At 39.6% G+C, this 20,906-nt stretch overlaps 1 protein-coding gene across 1 annotated transcript in view; it reads right to left on the bottom strand.

Moving 5' to 3' along the window:
• CEP135 (centrosomal protein 135) overlaps positions 1-16,240 on the bottom strand; it is a 74,048-nt gene extending 57,808 nt beyond the window's left edge. Inside the window, exons 1-7 of the mRNA XM_069593108.1 lie at positions 15,967-16,240; positions 12,536-12,692; positions 10,841-11,031; positions 9,437-9,604; positions 6,907-7,048; positions 4,793-4,877; positions 1,345-1,473 (exon numbers count right to left, since the gene is read on the bottom strand). Coding sequence (XP_069449209.1) covers positions 1,345-1,473; positions 4,793-4,877; positions 6,907-7,048; positions 9,437-9,604; positions 10,841-11,031; positions 12,536-12,648 — 828 coding nt within the window. The 5' untranslated portion in view covers positions 12,649-12,692; positions 15,967-16,240. The remainder of the gene's footprint in view (positions 1-1,344; positions 1,474-4,792; positions 4,878-6,906; positions 7,049-9,436; positions 9,605-10,840; positions 11,032-12,535; positions 12,693-15,966) is intronic.
• Positions 16,241-20,906: the final 4,666 nt, after the last annotated feature.

Here is a 20,906-nt window from a genome sequence, read left to right as displayed (position 1 = left end):
GTGTGTACAATAGAATATTATTCAGCCATAAAAAAGAATGGAATAATGCCATTTATAGACACATGGGTGGACCTAGAGATTATCATACTAAATGAAGTCAGAAAGAAGACAAACACCATATGATAGCACTTATATGTGGAATAAAAAAAATACAAATGAGCTTTTTACAAAACAGAAACAGACTCAAAGACACAGAAAACAAACTTATGGGTACCAAAGGGGAGAGGGGATTGGGGAGGGATAAATTAGGAGTTTGAGATTAGCAGATACAAACTATTGTGTATAAAATAAACAAGGTCCTACCATATAGCACAGGGAACTATATTCAATAACATGCAATAAAACACAATGGAAGGACTTTCCTAGTGGTCCAGTAGTTAAGAATCCACTTGCCAAAGCAGGGGACACTAGTTCAACCCCTCATCCAGAAACTAGGATCCCACATGCCACGGGGCAACTAAGCCTGAAAAATGCAACTAGTGAGCCCACCCACTGCAAGTACTAAAGACTATGTGCCCTAGAGCTCAAGCTTGGCAAGAAGAGAAGCCACCTCAACAAGAAGCCTGCATGCTGCCACTAGAGAGCAGCCCCGACCGTCGAAACCAAAGCCCATGTGCAGCACAGAAGACCCGGTGCAGTTAAAAGCAAACAAAAAAACACAATGGAAAAGAATATGAAAAGTATTACACATATAATATGGATTAATGAATCACTTTGCTGCATACCAGAAACTAACACACACTGTAACTTAACTATGCTTCGGTTAAAAAAAAATTTTCTGAAGGTCATTTGTCATGTTTCACAGAAGTCCCTTGCTCTTTCATTCTTAGGTCAAAGGCATGGCAAGGCAAACTACTACAGAGTTAAAGAGAAACTCTACGTTTAATTTTTGTATTTATTTTTAAAATAATATTTTTTATATTATAAAGGAAATACAAATTTTGAAAAAATTTTGAAAATTTTTGAGAAAATCATAGAGAAGACTATGTCACCACACAAAGATAAACCTTTATTAGTGTATTTTGGCACAGTTTCTTCTAGTGTTTTCTCTCTTTGAATGTATATACGCAATTTTTAAAGCAAATTGAGGATTACTTTTTACCTATAGTTTATTCTCTTCTTTTAAACACGTAACACTGTGGTATATCAATTCCTACACCTCATTAAATATAAAAACAGGATTTTTCAACCGCTGTACCCAATTTTGGATACTCTGACTCTATGAAATTTTTTCTGCTGTAGATAACACCCAACTAAACAACCCTTTCACCTTTATAAACCCAAAGACCATTAAAAACACTTACAACTTTATATGCTCAGTGAAATAATTATAAAAGTCCTTACCTGAATATTTAAATGAGCAATAAGCTTTTCGTTGGCTTTATTTCTAGTCTCCAGAGAAAGGATGTCAGAGGAGCGGCCCCCATCCAGTGCGGTCGACAGCCGTTCTATCTCTCGCTCTCTAAGCTCAATCTGAAAGCATAGAGCTGTGCTATCATTTTCAAAGATATGGTCTTGAACTGAAATGATTAACACTGGACAAATGTTTATTTGAATATACTTCCACTGTTCTTATGGCCCACGATGTATACAAAAGATTAACACTCATATATGTTACTGACACATAAATGGTATTATGAGATCCATTTACACAGAGCAAAAATATACACAAAATCTCAACCTAAGAATTGTCAACACAGGTTTCATAAGTATTTTTATTGAAGCGATTCTTTCCAATTTTATGTTTTGTTTCTTCTCTCCTCTACGATTAGGCAATGTTTATACAAAAAGAAACTAAGTCCTGGAACTGAGTCTGAACTACTTCAGTGCCTGGTGAAATAAATGGGAGATAAACAAATGAATATAAAACAAAAAGGAAGTGATTTGCTACTGAAACTCAGTATTAAAAAGGATATGAGGCCGGAATGAATTTGCTTTACTATCTATTATGTAGAAAAAAACAGATATACAATCAAAAACATCACTACCAACCATGAATTCCCACGCAAGAATCTAGAAAAACACACACACTTTCAAACTTTGGTTTTCTTTTCAAAAAAAAAAAAATCGAAAACAAAAACCAAGTATTCAATTTAACAAACAATTATTGAGCATAGTTCTAAATATACAAAGATGAACAAAACATGATCCCTTACTTTCAGGAACACACAGCTTTACAGGAAAACCAAGAAAGTAAGCCAATAACTGCTTTAATACGTTGTTCAATGATATAATAATAGAAACAGGTATACAGTACCAAAGTAGTCAAGGGAATAAATAAGCCCAAAAAAGTTATAAAATATGCTAGGCAGAGAAGAAAGGAGGGATATTCCAGGCAGTGACAGGGAAGCACAAGGCAACACGATATGTTTAAGGGAGCAGAAATGACTCGGTATGACTGAATTAAAACATGCAAGGGAAATTAATAGTTGGAGATGAGTCCAAAGAATTAGGCAGGAACTAACTATGGTAAGCACTGTATACTTCACTAGGGAGAAATATTATTCAGGACTAAAGGGTGAATGTGATAAGAATAGGACCAGAAGCAAGGAGACCTACTATAGGAACGTACAAGAGATGATTAGAGCCTAAGAAACAGTGGGATGGGACAGAACAGAATACGTAAGTTTAAGAACTGATAGAACATGGTGAGTGGTATGTGACAGGCAAAGAATGAGATATATAAAGACTACAGAATGCTGGCTTGGATGGATACTGAAGGTTCCAATCAAAGTTGAGGATACAGGAGGAGAAACAAATGTGAGACAGAAGCTGGAAAGTTCAGCACTAGGTATATGTGTATAGACACCATTCATCCAAGTGGAAATGCCAGTGTCAAGCTGGGCATATCAGAATGGAACTCAGCAGAGAAGTGTCAGCCTGAGAGATTGGGGAGTCATCAATATTCAGGTAATAAACTAAGAGAGTAGACGAGACTATCTGAGAAAACATGGAGAGGAGAAGTCAAAGAACCTTGGGGATCGGTGATATTTTAGGGAGCAAGCAGACAAAAGAGCAAAGACGATATAAGAGGCTAAAAAAAAAAGAAAGAAAAGGCAAGAAAAGGAAAACCGAAAGAAAATGAAGCCACAGAAGAGTTTCAAAGAAAAATGATCAATAATGTCAAATACTGCAGAGTGAGTCAGGAAAATGAAGACTTAAAAGTATCCTTCTGGATACAGCAATTAATGTCAGCAGTAACAGTAACTAGACCAACTTATATAGTGGGGGACAGAAGCCAACAGAAGGTTAAGAAGTGAACAGGATGTGAAGAAGTAGAGAAAGAAGAGTAAGACACCCTTTAGAGAAGTATGCATCAGGGAGAAGAAGGCCTTAGTTAGCAAGAGGGGAAAGGTAATTCAAAGATTTTTTAAGGGGTATTAGTGATGATGATAAAAGCATCTCCTCACAGTACTGTTATGAAGACTGAAAAAAATTTATAGCCATTAAAATGGCCATATAAGTTTGTTAAAGAATAACTGATTAAAGCAATATCCTAAGGAGAAGAGAGGGAATGGGGCCAAGTGCACGAAACCTTAAACAGGAAGAATATCATCCTACCCATTAAGTCTTAAGGAGAACCTGTGAATACTGCTCATTTTAAAGGCAGAGATAGGAAACTGAAAAAGAAGATGATATCCTGAGAAGGAGGGTGTTATAGGCCATGGAAAGAGCTTGAAGAGTACAGTAAAATCTGGAATATATGCTGAGAAGAACAGAACAAACTCCCACCAAAAAAAAAAACAAAAAACAAAAAAAAACTGATAGAGAATAGAGTAGACTCAATCAAGATTGATAACCACTTAAATTGGTGATTTCAATCAGAATGGTTAGGCTATTTTCTTCAAACACCTCAGCCACCTCACGGAGACAATAGAGACTGGTCAGTTTATGTTCATAAAGTACTTAGAAAAAAATGTAATGAAAGAATGACTGAATATAAATTGAAAAATATTAATTAATATTCATCTCATATGCATATTTGATATATTCAACATCTCTCCATAAAGTAAGCTTTTTGGATGACATTACTACAATTCCTTTTAACTCCATTTTATCCAAGTGATCGTCAAAGGACTTCATAAACTTAGCACTTATACCAATACATAGGTTACATCTATACTGGTATGTGCAGATTTCTTTACTCCAAAAAACGTAGTTATGTGCAAAATATGGAAAACATGTTACCTGATTTAAACTTCAGTAAGCATATTAAGAAAGAAAGCCTGTAATTACCCAAATCAGAATTTAGCCAAGACACCAAAAGAAAGTATAAAAGAACAAACCTTGTTCAAAGTTTTCATGTAACCCTGAATCTATTCATTCCCTTGCTTCTTTAGAAAACTGTTGTATGGGGTACTAGTGCTTACAGAGAAAACATTCAACAAGCATGGTAACTCGGAAGAGTAACTTTCAAAGACATATTCAAAACGATAAAATCTACAGAAAGGGTAAAAAAAAGTTTTTTAAAATACTATTATAAAGCATAATACACTTCAAATAAAATACCTCTTGAGATGGAAACAGTTAATATGGTTATAATATTCGGGGAGATGTATGATTCGCCTTAAAAAAAAAAACTACTATTCACCTCAATGCATAATGCAGGGAATGGACTGAAGGTTCTGAAGCCATCTACGCCATTCCATCTATAAATTCTATTAATGAATTTACTAAAAAGAAAAGCTGTATTAAAAACTCAGTTATCAGAAATATTAAACATAACCCAATTCTATTTACAGTCACAGCACACTCACCTCAATCCCAACTAGGCAAATAAAAAAAATCCTACCTGCTTGTTATAATCTCTCAGTTCACTTTCCATCATTGCTAACTTCTCTTGTAACTGGCAGACTTCTTGTTGAAGTTCTTGAATTCTGAAACATATAAATTATAAGTAATGTCAATATATTTTTGATAAGAAATACAAAATAACAAAAGTGAAATTAGATGCCTTCTTTTAAAAACCCTCAACTTTTTGTTTCTCAGTGAGGCAGGAGGTGCTGTGCCAAAGGGTTCCCAGGCCACAGCACAGAGTGCATCATCTTAGAGATTTAATTCTATAAGAACAGATATAAAACTGAGTGGTAAATAATCTGAAACTCTGATACATTATGTCTCCTACTGCATTCTGATCCTTAGGACAAATTCTTCTGGGTACTGTTGCCAATTCTTAGGTTCAGGGAACTAAGCATCGAGTCCCAAACTCACAATACTATTAAGTGAAATAAGGGACTACATGTTTTCTGACCCCACATGGCCCTGCATTTTCTAAGGAACTATCTTATAATCTTAGAGAGAAGAAAAATACTGAGAAATACCAATTTTCCAGGTAACTACAGCAAAAAAAAAAAACAAAACAAAAAACCTACTCTTTCCTGGAACTTGTTAATTCCAAGAGAATTAAGATTTGTCTAAATCATCTGAATTATATGAATCCTAAATGTACTGTACTACATCACACTTTGCCAAGCATTAACAAAACAAGTCACAATCACTTTCATACTGGAAAAATAAAGCCTGAAGCCAGGTTTAATTTTAAGAGAGCTTTTCCATAGGGTAGATAGAGCACGGCTGAACACTGCTTGTACCTGCTATTAATATCACTAGAACCAACATTACCCACTAACCTAGGAGTAGGAGAGCAGTATGTGTGCAACCACACTCATATATGTGTGAACGACTCTAAATACAGTTAAATGTGCATGTGCAAATTCAACAAATAAGATAATCAAGAGACTAATGCTACCTATGATGGCTTGATAGAAAAGAAGAATATTAAGGCAAAGACAAAGACAGAAAATGACACACATGTTGTTGTTCAGTCACTGTCGCGCGCAGCTCTTTGCGACCCCATGGATTGCAGCATCCCAGGCCTCACTGTTTCTCACCATCTCCCAGAATTTGCCCAAGTTCATGTCCATTGAATCGAATACATACAGGGCCCTCTAAAACTCGGTAAATAATACTAACATATTGTCTAAGTCCTAGTTTATAAGTACCAGAAAAACAAGACACAAAATATTTCATGGGTAAAGTCAAGTAAGTGTATAAATACAGGTACAAAATATTGTGTGAGAATAACTGAGCTAAACACCCTAATTAGTCCCCCAACCAATGTCTTTCTTTTTAACTGCTATAGAGATTAAAAATAAAGTAGAAAACTCTCTCATATTGTCTACATAATCTACAAAGTAAAAAGCTAGCTGCACTAACCATTTCCACGAGTGTACTCTGTACTTTACACTGTTTCTGCAGCCGTGACCAGAGAGGCTGTCACTAGTGCTCTCTCACTCCTCTGCACCGTTTAAGATGTTCTCAGTGGCATTCTGTGTATTTCCCCTCGTCTCATCTTCTTACCGGGTTGTAAGCTTCTCAAAAGTTGCATCTTTACATCCCGAGAACACTTACCTAGCCTTTTCCAAAGAGTTTATTGAAGTTATAATTAAAATAGAATTTACATCTGATTCCAAGTTAAGGAAACACCAACATACAAAGCTAGAGAATCACGAAGCAAAAATTTCAAAGCCAGTTACAAGTCTACTCATGCTATTGGCATTTGAGAAAAATCTGAAGTAACAGACAGTCTGTAGAAGATTTACTTGGGTGATAAAGCTGAGTGTCAAAGCAACTCTACTGGATAGGCTCTAGGTGGCACTAAATTGTTTTAAAGCAAATATAGACAGAAACCTCAGATATATGATTTACTTGAAATCAAATTTCAAAACAAGTGAAAACTTTCTATATTCAGAATATATTCAGAAAGCGTTTACTGAATGCTTGTGCAAAATTCTGTGCTACACACCAGAGATAGGCTAGTTAAGAAGACAAAACCCTACTATCAAGAAACTTAGGGCTAACCAAGTGATCGGTTAACTAAAGCCAACAGAGAATTCTTTAATGCACCTGTTATCAGCCACGTGCAGGAGGTCTGCAATGTAAGGGTCATCTGGCTGAGGAACCGGATATGAACTGATTTCAGAGGGAGGGACTGGTTCATCAATCTGCATCCGCTGGCGCCTGAAAGCAATATTTCTTTTCTTGCCACCTAAAAAAAAAGCAAACGTGTATTTCAAAAAATTGAAAACAAAACACTGTCTTAGAATTAAATACTTTAGAAGGCTAGTCTTTTTGTTATAAAGTATGTCTCTAGCTCTTATTACATAAGAGCCAGGTCAAATGTTTTCTCCCTTATATATAAACACCCACCTGATCTTTAACTAAACGACTCATTTCTGAAAACCTCAACAAGACATGGTTAGAAAGCAAGCTTCATTTTCTGCATGCTTGGTATATATGCCCAGATTTAATCTGTTCCTTCATGAGATGGGGAGCAAACTCTGGCAAGATTAAAAGCTGAGTGTGCCTTGTGGTACATAACAGAGCTCAAGAAGTCATCAACAGCAGAAAACTGTCAAATGAGAAGCTGAAGGCAATGATAACTAAAATAAACATGTTTATTAAGCAAGGCCAAAGGAGCAGATAACTGAAACTTTAGGAATCAAAATTAGTTTGTAGCAGAATATGTATCCTGAATTAATGGGGAATTTTCTTAATTATCCTTAAAACCAGCAGGCGTAATTTCTTTTGATGACTAGATATATCCCATCTTGGCCCAAACCACAAGGATAATTTACCTTTTGCAGTACCTGGCCCAGATTAGACATGTACTTGAAAACTAACTGACCCTCGCAAAGAACAATCAACCCACAACTCTGTCTTCCTTAGAACCCTAACAAGTTTTTTCATACTCTTTGCCTCTTGTTTTGAGGATGAAGAAACTAGGTCAGAAGTATTTAAATGACCTGCTTGTAGTTACACACTTGAACAAGGTAAACCACTTTCTTCTTCCCTTATCTCCTGGTTTTCCTCCTTGGTTGCTCCTTCTCAGTTTCTTTCAAAGACCCTCTTCTTCCTTCCATCTGTGCCTTAAAAGACAGTTTCCTAGGGTCTGTCTTTGGTTCTCCTCTCTTTCCAATCTACATAATCTCACTAGTAACTCCTACCACATTCAAAGCTTCCATTCTCAGGATATTCCAATGATTTCCAAATGTGAATCTCCATCTAGGACCATATTTCTAAGGATAGATCTACATATTTCACGGCATACTAGGAGTTTCAATGTGAAGGTCCCGTGGATATAACATACTCAACAAACCCTTTGTAAACGGTGGACTTCAGTTTTCCATATTCCCTATCTTAAGAAATAGTACCAGGGCATCCTTGATGGTCTCATGGTTAAGACTAGGGGCTCAGGTTTGATCCTTGGTTAAGGGAACTAACATCCCACATGCCCCATGGTGCAGCCAAAAAAAAGAAAGAGAGAAATAATATTAATATCCTCATTCATCCACTTATTCACTTCAAACAAATTTGGAAATTCCTCTACATCCCAAGTTTACTAAATTTATCCATCACTAAATTTTAGAGATTACACCTCCTAAATCACTCTTGATTTAGGCTCATTCTTTTCTCAGAAAATCTAATTATCCTCCTTTTTTGGTTTTCTTAATCTTCTAGTTACTTCTGAGATTCTCTCCCACATTTCCCCAGCTTTTCTGCCTTTGGCTCACGCTCCTCCCTCTCCCAGCTTATTTTCTGCCATTTCAAGTCCCACGGATTCCTCCCTGATCCTGGCCTCCCAGCTTGCCATTCTTCAATTCTCAGAGTCTCCTCTTCATTCAGCTACAGGCACACAGTAATATGATTAAGCCTGGACTGTGTCACCAGATAGAACTGAGCCAGCTTCCATATCTTCAACTCTCTTCTGATGGCAATCTTTATTCTGACCAAATTACTACTGGTCCTCCCCATGTTCTTTAATCCCTCAGTCTCTACCAAGTCTCATAGTTCAGCACCTGCCTTCACCTCCTTTGCTTCCATAACCTTAGTCTCATGGTTTAGACACCTCCACGATCGGGAGATTCTTCCATCAACTCTGAGCCTGGAGAACCACTAATTCTGCATATGGCCCATCATTTCTGTTTTCTTCCTTGAGAGCTACTGAGCATAAGGCTAAGAAGAGTAAAACTAAGAAATAAGAGGTGTATCATTTTCAAAGTCTTTAGAGTATGAAGTATTTTTATAATTAATAATGATGATAGAAATAAGATAATAATAGATAATAATAGAAAATTATTAAGATAATAATAGAAAAAAGAATTCAAACTAATAATAAAGGAAATAAAACCCTAGGCACTGAGGTTAGACAACTTATACCTAAGAAGTTTACTGTTATATAAGTTTCTAAGCACATGTATAGAATATAAGCTGGGTCTTCAGAAATAAATTTTAAAGGTTTTGTGACTATCCAAATATATCTTTTCAAATACTAAAGTCTAAAGCATGAGTACCCAAAGTCCCATTTCAGTCAACAGTTTTAACATCTTTAAAACATTAGATGTATATGATTTGTTTTGACAGGGAACAGATTCACCTGGAGTTTGAACTACAGCTTGCAAATTCTTTTCTTGAAGCTGCTGAATTTTCTCATTCTTAGCTTTGCTTTCTTTCTCCATAAGTTTGAGTTTATGAACATATTGATTATTTAGAAATTTCAGATCAGCTGTTTCACGTGCACACTTTTTCAACGTGGTTTTCAACTCTTAAAATGAAAAAGATTTAAAGAGTATTTTATACATCTAGAAGTTCTTCCATTCCATAAAACAAAAAAAGTCACAATAATTAAAGAAAGGCTCCACCTGATTCTTATATGATTTGTTAGAAGGTTATAACTTTTCTACTACCATTAACAAAACTGCAAATAAGTCACTAAGCACAAAAAGGAATTATATTTTTCTTCTGTGATGAGCCTAATATGAGCTTCTGATCCAGTAAATTGGATACGAAACTAAGGGATTATCAATTCATGCCAAGTATTAGCCAGGGCTTTCTACTAAATACAAGAAGATTTTATAATAAGTTAGCCATATAATTTAGCCTTTGCCTAGTACCTCTGAAATCATTCTATCTTCCAGATCAAAAACAGGGTATAAAAGAATCAGAACAATAGATATACAGCTTTTTCTCAGAAACACAGAAGTTGTTACAAGAACATTTTTCTTCAGTACCAGCATTTAATATTTTCTACAGCAACTTTTGGGCTTCCCAGGTGCCACAGTTGGTAAAGAATCTGCCTGCCAACACAGGAGTCACAAGAGACCCGGGTTTAATCCCTGGGTTGGGAAGATCCCCTGGTGAAGTAAAAGGCAACCCACTCCAGTATTCTTGCCTGGAAAATTCCATGGACAGAGAAAACTGGTGGGCTGCAGTTCACAGGGTCACAAAGAGCCGAACACAACGGAGCGCACACCACCACCATTACAGCAATTTTAATTCTAAAAATTTAATCCACATTCAGTGAAGATGAATATAAATTGTGGAATGCAAATTTATTTTTCTTTTGGAAACTCTTCAACATACCCTATGCTACTGCTACTGCTAAGTCACTTCAGTCGTATCTGACTCTGTGCGACCCCAGAGACAGCAGCCCACCAGGCTCCCCCATCCCTGGGATTCTCCAGGCAAGAACACTGGAGTGGCTTGCCATTTCCTTCTCCAATGCATGAAAGTGAAAAGTGAAAGTGAAGTTGCTCAGTCGTGTCCAACCCTCAGCGACCCCATGGACTGCAGCCTTCCAGGCTCCTCCGTCCATGGGATTTTCCAGGCAAGAGTACTGGAGTGGGGTGCCATTGCCTTCTCCGCAACATACCCTATAATATTTCAGAAACTGTCAGTAGGAAAACTATCACATTTTCTAACCAATAGTTTCAAAGGTAGACTAGCATTTCCCACATATAAAATGAAAAGGGCAAAAATTCCAAAAGTCACAAAAATTTACCTTTAATATGTTGACCTGATTGTTCTCTCAGTTTCATTAATTCCAGGTATAATTCATTATTTTCCTTATTCAACCTTGCATTTTCAAGTTTATAAGGTTCCAATACAAAATCAAAATTGGCACTCTCTTTTTCCGCTTTCACAGCAGATAATTTTGATTTCCGAAGACTTTCTGTTGTATGAACTAGATCACTAATATTAAAGAATGGAAAATGCAAATACAAGAAAACGTTCTATTAACTTTTAATAACTAAAAACAGATTTCTAAAAGAACTTAAATGTTAATACTAAGTGAGATCAAATCAAAAATCAGACATACAAAAAACAAACATGAGAGGTCTTTCAAGGTACTAGGAAGGTCTCAAAACTCTCCTGGCATAATTAAGTTATAAAGCATACACACATAGGCAGAATCATCTTTCAACCTGGTCTCACTCATCCCCCATGTTTAATTAGTCACCTGTGGAATATGTGAACCTTATTTGGTAATTTAACATTTACTGAATGCCTGCTACATGCTAAGTGTCAGGGACGCAACAAACACGGATCAGTTCCCTACCTCTAAGAACACAGATGAACACAATATTCACTACATCAACATTTACTGGGCAGGGAACATGGTAAAGAACCCACTGACATGGAGCTTATATCCTACTAACAATTTGTCAGAAGTTACAGTACTATGTGATAAACTCAATAAATATTTTAGTGCTGACCATGTGTTCAGCTTGTCCTAGGTATGGCAGTGAAACAGTCAGTTTCTAGTTTCTTGGAGTTTGCATTCTAATGGGAAGGTAAAACAAATTTCTAACAATAATAACAGCTAAGGTAACGTGCAGCATATGTGACAGAGAGCTGCAGGCCATACAGCTAACTGAGCATAAAGACAAAGCAGGAAGGAGAGGAGAAAGAGACTTTACAGGCAGATAGAACAGCATACGGAGAGACCAAGGGTGAGAGTGAACACGTGTTCAGGAGCTTTAGGTGGTTCACACAGGGAAGGTGAAGGAGTGTGAAATCACTGGGGAAAATGCTTGTCAGTTTCTAGGCAAGTTAAACATACTTCCACCCTATAATTCTGAATTGCTGACCAAGAACTAGATAAAGAAGGATTCTGGAGGCCATACTAGAGACCACAAAGTATCTTTCATCCATTCGCTTCTTTTCATCATTATCACTTATAGTCCTACTGCAAAAACTTCCTAGACCATTTCTCTGCTCTAGTTAGCCTCAAATCACAGTACTAGGATTTATGTGGAAAAGAATAAAAATGACATAGAATCTTTCAGTTAAATTAACATGTTAACAGCTAAAGTCATGATCAACCACCTTAGAGAAGCATTATAAATGTGTAGCAATTAAAGACCAGTGACTAACATAATCTCATGTCAACGACATTTCAATAAAATAAAAACCAGTGAATAAAGCAGTTACAGAACTCCTAACTAGATCAGAAAATCACATTAAAAATTGTACTTTTACTCACAGACAAAACTCTCAGAAACATTTACTGTAAATAGTATAGTGTGAATGGTGACCCTAGAGTTTTGCAACATGGAGAAGAGAGAAGCTTCAGATGATTTAAGGACTTTTAAAAAGTCTACCCATTTCTGTAACTAAAGCATGAAGCTCAATCAGAAACTAGATAAATGGGATTCAGGGTCACACAGGTTTGCAATAGTCTTTTCATCTTTACCTGAAAAGTTTTTCTACCAAAGGTATACAGTCCACTGTCAGAGTCTGGCGGTATCCCAACTGATCCAATCTTTTCCTAATATTAAGATACTTTCTTTCTGCAGCTGTAGTCATCTTGTGTTCCAAACTAGGTTTATTCACTTCCAAAAATTAAAATCCTATAAGAAAAGAGTGAAACATGATTCTATTATCAGTTATTATTATTTGTTTTTAAAAATATTATTTTAATATGAAGCAATTATTTTTTTGTTTCTTTTCAGGCAGACAGCCCTCTAGAATATTTAGGTTGATTTAAATCCAATGCTAATGATACCCATGTTGCTGCATTAAAATAAATATCCCCTTATAAACTTAATATGCAGAAGTTAAAACATTTATAAAACCTCTAGAAAAAAGAAAGAAGAATATTTTTCCAAGCCTGAGACAGGCAGAGAATACTTAGAGAAGCCTCTTTTAAGTTTTTCTTTTAAATATAAAAGAGAAACTTGATAAATTGGATTTCTTCAAATTAAAAATGTCTGCTCATCAAAATATATCCTTTTATTTGACAAAATAAAAACTTAAAAGAGTAGGAGAAACATATTCATAATATCTAACAAAGAATTTGTATATAAAATACAGAAAGAACCCTTACAATTCAACAATAAAGACAACCCAATAAGAAATGCAAGGCTAAGATTTGCAAAAGATATCTGAATGAGAATAATTATATGAAAAGGTGCTTAATACCACTAGACATCAGAGAAATACAAATTAAACCACAATGAAATATAATTTTGTCCATACTAGAATGGCTAAAATCAAAGGTACAATACTAAATGTCTTCAAGGACTTGGAGTAACAGGAATTTTCACATTGCTACAGGAGTGTGAAATCACTGTGGAAAAAGTCTGTGGGAGGGAGGCTCAAGAGGGACAGGATATATAAGTACTCATAACTGATTCACGTTGTTGTACAGAAAAACCCAACACAACACTGTAAGGCAATTATCCTCCAATTAAAAATAAATTTTAAAGTGTGGCACTTTCTTATAAAGTTAAACATACCTCTAGCCTATGACTGTGTAATTCTACTCCAAGGTATTTACTCAAGAAAATGAAAAGAAACATCTACAAAGAGACTCTACAAGAATATCTGAAGCATCTTTATTCATAATAGCTCCAAACTGGAAACAAACTATACAGAAGAAGGATAAGTACACTATACTTACACAATGGAATATCACTCAAGAATAAAACAGAACTGGCACATGTCAACAGCACGGATGAATTTAAAAACACTATCTGAGCAACAGAAGCCATGATTGTATGAAGTTCAAGAACAGGCAAAATTAAACTATGTACATAGAAATTAGAACAGCTGTCACCCAGGGCCATGGGGGTAGTTGGAGCCTGACTGGAAGGGCATGAGGGAGCTTTCGGGGGTAATGAAAATATTGTGGTAATGGGGACAGACACCACATCAATGTATACATTTATCAAAGCTTTTCAGATAGCATATGTAAATTTTATTTACATTAAAATAGAAAGACCCTAACATGTAAGTGTCTCTGGACATCTTTTTATCCTCATCTTTTTAAACATCTATGAATATATTATCTATCAATGCACCCTAAAATGGAGTTATCCAAAGATCCCTTCTTTAAAAAAAATGCTCCTTTCTAACTTTGCCAGGTAAATATGATCCTAGTACTCATATTTCTAAATCAAACAAGAACTTTGTTTTACATTGGTATTGCTCTTCACAATTTATATAAAACATGCATGGATATGAATATATGCAAAATTTGATCCTCACAACTACTATGACGGGAAAAGGGTCAAGGACACCCTCCACATTCAAAGATGAGGAAAGGCTGCCTAGAGAGAGTCACTTTTTCCAAATCACAAGGCCACTAAGAAGATGGGCAGTCAGGTCTCCTGAGTCCTGACCCACTACTCAGGTTTCTGTATTATGCCGCCTCAACTTAGTACCACTCCTTGATAACTCCTTCCTACAAATCTCTCCTCCACATTCTTGTTAGCCTTTTCTCTGAATGACGTTCCCATTCCATACTAGGTTCTTTCTAGGTTCCTTCCACAAGAAGGACCTGACTGATGCAGGGTGTTCTAGAAAAAGTCCTGAAGAAGTCAGAAGGGCACCTGTCGGACCAAGAACTAGCTGCTGCTGCTAAGTCGCTTCAGTCGTGTTCGACTCTGTGCGACGCCAGAGACGGCAGCCCACCAGACTCCCCTGTCCCTGGGATTCTCCAGGCAAGAACACTGGAGTGGGTTGCCATTTCCTTCTCCAATCCATGAAAGTGAAAAGTGAAGGTGAAGTCGCTCAGTCTGTCCGACTCTTCGCGACCCCATGGACTGCAGCCTTCCAGGCTCCTCCATCCATGGGATTTTCCAGGCAAGAGTACTGGAGTGGGGTGCTATTGCCTTCTCCGAAGAACTAGCAGGGCCTCACAATTCAAACATGTCTCTTTTTTTGTCTGGTACCAACTTTGGTTACCCCAAATACACCCTCACATCCTTCTGAGAGACAATATGAGTAAGTATTAAAAAAAAAAAAAAAAAAGATACGACAGATGAAAAAGATTAAAATCCTCCCAGGAAGGACAAAAAAACATGTATTAGGCTTTCCCCACCCATGCATGGGCTGCTGTCCTTCACCACCAACACAACACGCCCATCTACATCATCCCAACACTGCGGCCATACCGAAAGGTTTCCAGCAGAACCACATAAAAGGTAAGGTTTGGAGATCCTCCAAGCAAACGTTTTTGGAACTACCCGCTGGCTTAACTCTGGGGAGTTTACGTCTGAAAGCCAGTGCACCTTATTTTTACAAAAGTATCCTGTGCGTGTGTGTGTGTGTGTGTGCGTAATCTCCTATGTATATAATATATATGCACAAGGGCTAGAAAAACAAAACACCCCAAACCAACATTAACTAGGTTATCTCGCGAGTCCTCCCTCACTGAACTAAAAACAGTAGAGAGTGGAAGAGGGGATGTTTACTAAGGTGCTGGACAAAGGTTAATAAATGACTCGTCCTAGGCTTTGGGGCACTTTTGTTTTACAAAGAGCCTGTATGATTCTTATACGAAAGGATATTTTAACTTTTAAATCAACCCATCAGTCTGTAGGAGGCGGATCTGCTGGAACCGCACAGACCCGCGGCGATCGCGGCGGGAGGAAACAGGAGCCCGGGCAACCCCAGGCCGACCTCCGGGCCGCAGTTTCGCTGTCGGGTGTTGAAGGGAAGGAGGTGTCCGCAGCGAGGCGACACGAACTCCGCGCCCCGGCCGCCCGCCCGGGGCCCACTTCCTCCCGAGGCCGCGCGGCCTCCCTCCCGGCAGCGCCCGGGCCAGGCCCGCGGGGACCGCCCGGGAGGCGGAGGCGCCGCCGGGCCCAGCCCAGCCCTCCCGCCCCGCGCCGCGCTCACCCGCAGCCCCGGCCGCCGCTCCCTCTGCCTGCGGTCGCATCTTCCCTCGCGCCTCGCCTCCCTCGCTGGCTCCTTCCGCCCAGACACCGGCTTCAGCGCTAGGACAGTTTGAAAATGGCGCGGAGAGACGATCCGGGCCGGCGCGGAGGAGGTGCCGCGGTTGCCTCGGTAACGGGAGCGGCCGACGTTTCGCCGCGCGCAGCGGGGACGCGCCCGACCGGGATGGCGGCGCTAGGCCCCGGTGCCCGGAAACGCAACAGCCCGCACGGCGCGAGGCCGCGGCGCCCCCTGGCGGCCGGCGAACCCCTAACCTCAGCGGGTGCCGGCGATAGGACTCCTCCAAGTCGATCGCGTGCCTCGCTTGACCTTCTTGGCGCGGGGTTAAAATCCTGCCCGGCCCTGGTCCCTACCGCGGATCAGCCTTCAGCCGTTAGGGGGACGCCTTCACCTAAACTCCAACGACAGGCACAATTGCAACTTTCCCTGTCAGCCACGCAACACAATTAACTGTTGCTCCCACACCCATGCCCAGATGTGTAGACCCTTATAATATACTCAACCCGCTATGATGATATAACATCATGATGTTTCAATCCCGTCAGTTATAACTCATCCCTTCAAAACGTAATTATTTGTATGTCTCTTCCTGCCGTCCCCAATTGTGAATTCCTGGAGTAAGAGATTATTTTACTCAGCTATGTTTCTCTAGCACTAACCGCAATAAACATTTGTGAATGGAATTAAATTCAAATCAACTAGTTTTACAGAGCTTGTTCATAAACAGAAAACACATGGTCAAATTGTAGAATTCTGTTTCTCGCGTGAAAACTTCTGGATGATCAGAGACAGCTCATTTCCTCCTTTCTGATTACTGCTCTGGCAAGTAGGACTTTCATTCTGAAAATGTATTGTCTTTGCATATTCAGTTCAGTTGCTCAGTCGTGTCCAACTCTTTGCAACCCCATGAACTGCAGCACGCCAGGCCTCCCTGTCCATCACCAACTCCCGGAGTTCACCCAAACTCATGTGCATCGAGTCGGTGACACCATCCAGCCATCTCATCCTCTATCGTTCGTTCCCTTCTCCTCCTGCCCCCAATCCCTCCCAGCATCAGTCTTTTCCAATGAGTCAGCTCTTCGCATGTTACCTAACTGCTTTGTGGGTTGTGAATACTTTGTACCCATTGTTTTAACCGTTTCTGTTGTGTCTTGTCTGCCTTCCAGCATGCTTTAAAAAAAGTTGTTTTGTGGAATTTCTAAGGGGAAGTGAGTTAAGCTCTGTAGATGGCTTTTGTAGTCTTGAAGATGTACATTTAAATACATTTTTTTTCCTGAACAACAAATATCTTTTTTAAAATCACAGCAACATGACTACGCAGTGGCCATCCAGTCCAGATAACTCTTTGTCCCAAATGCATAGCAGTTAGAAAATGTAAGAACCAAAGTCAAAGAAATTTTGAAAGGTAAGTGGGATACTGAAGTTATAGACCAGTTTTGCTCCAGGTAACATGGAAGACCAGAGCAAGTTCACTGTTGGACTGCAAGGCCTGGGGTCAGTGTCCCTGGTGCACATCTAAACTTGTTGCTCCTCACCACCCAGGTCCTAGGCTTTAGGGGAGCATCAGGGCTAGGGAAGCAGAAAGAAGTAGAAACTGAGCTTGCTCTGGGCTCTCCCCAAATCACCAGGGGACAGGAGTCCTGAATTGGGGGTCAATCCTGGTAGGCCTACCCTCAAAATTGATAATCAGAAGGAGGTAGAGCCAGATTAGACCCAGGTCTCCAGAATTGCAGGCAGATTCTTTACCATCTGAGCCACCAGGGAAGCCCATGAGTAGGTAGCCTATCCCTTCTCTGGGGGAACTTCCTGACCCAGGAATCCAAAGGGGGTTTCCTGCATTGCAGGTGGATTCTTTACCAGCTGAGCTACGAGGGAAGCCCCAGAGAAAAAGAACCTTTCTCTGAAAACGAGCTTGCAAACCAAAAACAATCAAGAAATCTGATGCTAACATAAGCCAACAAAATAAAACATCAAAACATGAATTCTTGGGCTTCCCTGGTAGCTCAGTGGTAAAGAATCTGCCTGCCAGTGCAGGAGACATGGTTTAATCCCTGATCCAGGAAGATTCTGCATACCTCAGAGCAACTAAGTCCATGCGCAACAACTGCTGAGCCTGTCCTCTAGAGCCTGGGAGATGCAGCTACTGAGCCCGTGTGCCCCAGCTGTTGAAGCCCGCATGTCCTCAAGCCCATGCTCCCCAGCAGGAGAAGCCACCTCAGTGAGAAGCCCAAAGAGCAACTAGAGACCAGCCCTCACTCGCCACAACTAGAGAAAAGTCTGCACAGCAACAAAGACCCAGCACAGCCAACAATAAATAAAAAAATAAAAATTTTAAAACCCATGAATTCTCTCTAGATGAAACAGGCTGATGAAACTTTTAAAATGCATATATTTAAAGTGATCTGGATCAAAGTTTTTCAATACATTTTGGACATTATGGGCTGAATAATTCTTTGTTTCAGAGGGCCTGTGCTGTGTATTGTAGAATGTCGAGTGGCATTCCTGGCTTCTATCCACTAGATGCCAGTACCATCCACCAAGTTGTGACAACCAAAAATCTCTCCAGATATTGCCGACTGTCCCTTGGGAGGTAAAACCACTCCTGGTTGAGAATTACTGGTCCAGATAGATGGAAGAAGTAACTGCCATTAGAAAGAACAAGAATTGTTAAATGAAACAAGAACAGATGCATATGAGAGGGAACCAGTCAGAAATCTGGAAATTAAAATTATAGTCATCAAAAACTTCACATTATTAAGTGGAATGAAATGTAGATTATAGTTAAAAGAATCAGAGAATTTACCAAGAACCCATTTCTTTGCAGACAAATATATTTAGAACACAATTAAGAAATACAAATACTAGCTTGAGAGATTCAAAAGAGGCACTTGAGGGAATAGCAGCTATGGCAAGCAGACCTCCCCACCAAAGATATCCACACCCAAATTTCTGGAACCTATGAATATGTTATATTACTTGGCAAGAGGGACTTTACAGATGTGATTAAGGTTGTTAAAGGCCTAAAAATAGGCAGATTGTCCTGAATTTTTCAGGTGGGCCCAATGTATTTGCACAAACCCTTAAAAGCAAACAAGTGTGAGCAGGACTTGACAGATGTTGGGGGTCTGAAGATGGTGGGTGCATGTGATGAGTGTGGGGATCCTAGGAGAGCTGGAGGCTAACAGCCTGCAGGGACTCGTGAACCTCAGCCCCAGGAACAGGGAACTGAGTGCCTGCCAACAACTGGAATGGACGAGGAAGCAGATTTCTTCCTCTATTTTCTTACCTCCAGGTAAAAACTCAGACTGCTGACACCTTGATTTTGACAGCAGAGCCCACTTGGACTTCTGACCTACAGAACTATGAGATAATAAATTTGTGTTGTCTTATGCTGCTATGTTTATGGTGACTTGTTACTGTAGGAAAAGAAAAAAACGACTCAGCAGAGAAGCAAGATTTGAAGAGATAATAGCTAAGAATTTTCCGGAACTGAATCAAGGTACAAATCTTCAGATGAAAAATTTGCATCATTCTAGTTAAAGATGGCAGATTAAACGTATACGTTAACTTTAGCCTCTCTCCCTTCCTCCCTCCCTCATTGCTTCCTTCTCTTCATCCCTCTCTCCTTCATCCTTCTAGAATGATGATAAAGGAATTTTAAAGATACGTTTTAAAAGGCTTTAGAACAAAGAGAATAGCAGTGGAGACGAGATCAATAAAATTTCGGGGCTGGCAAGCAGTTGTCAGCAGGAAACTGACTTCTCAGGCTTGAAAAATTTGAATCCCAACCAGCAGTGGGGAAAGTGAAGAAGCCACCTAACTATTCTGCAGAGACCTCAAAGGCCCGGGGACTGGGGGCACCAGGTAGCCCTGCTGGAGCCAACAACAGCACAGCTCGTTTTGGTAGAATGCCTCCTGCTGTCTTGCTCCGTAGACAGTCTGGAGCTGGTTTTGTGTGGTTTCGCCTTCTCCAGGAGTAGATGCTTGGCCTCCTGACTTTTGTTACTTCATTACAGGTCCACAGCAGGATGGATCAGTGGCAGGCTAAGCAAACTCTGTGGGTAAAACAAACAGGCATTATTCATACTGGGCATCAGCAAGTTATTTACTGACTGCTCTCAATGTGTGAGCCTCTCCAAATAGTAAGGAGAAAGATGGCTGAGAAAGCTTCTAGACATGGTAGTACACACGCTTGGTGTGTATGGCTCTTGCTTGCTTGGTGTGTGGGGTGTGGAAGATAGGGATTTCCTAGACTCTGGGCTTTGACACTGATTCTATTAAGTCCATTTTGTCCCTTCCATGCTTTTACTCCCTGCTTTAGCTTCCTCAGCTGCCGTTATGTGCATACGAGCATGCTAAGTCACTTCAGTCGTGTCTGACTTTTTGCAACTCTGTGGATTGTAGCCCGCCAGGCTCCTCTGCCCATGGGATTCTCCAGACAAGAATACTGGATGAGTTGCCATGCTCTCCTCCAGGGGATCTTCCCTAGCCAGGGAGCAAACCCACATCTCCTATGTCTCCTGCATTGGCAGGTGGGTTCTTTACCATCAGCACCACCTGGGAAGCCCATGGCTGCCCTTATACATGATCACAAACTAGGTGGCTTACCACAACAGAAATGTATCCTCTCAGGGGTCTAGGGACCAGATGTCTGAAATCAAAGTGTTGTCATGGCTGTGCTCCCTCTAGAAGTTCTGGAGGGGTGTCCTTCCCTCCCTTGTCCAGCTCATGGTGGCATTCTCTGGCTTCCTTAGTTTGTGACAACATCACTCCCATTTCTGCCTCCACCTTTTATTCTCCTCTGTATATTTGAATCTCCCACATGTCTTTTTTTTTTTTTAAGATTTGTTAATATTTTTGATGGGTACCATTTTTAAAGTCTT

The sequence above is a fragment of the Ovis canadensis genome, chromosome 6, assembly GCF_042477335.2.
Source record: "Ovis canadensis isolate MfBH-ARS-UI-01 breed Bighorn chromosome 6, ARS-UI_OviCan_v2, whole genome shotgun sequence".
NCBI classification, from domain to species: Eukaryota; Metazoa; Chordata; class Mammalia; order Artiodactyla; family Bovidae; genus Ovis; species Ovis canadensis.
Note: the sequence above shows the minus strand (reverse complement) of the source record. Positions and strands in the feature narration are given on the sequence as shown.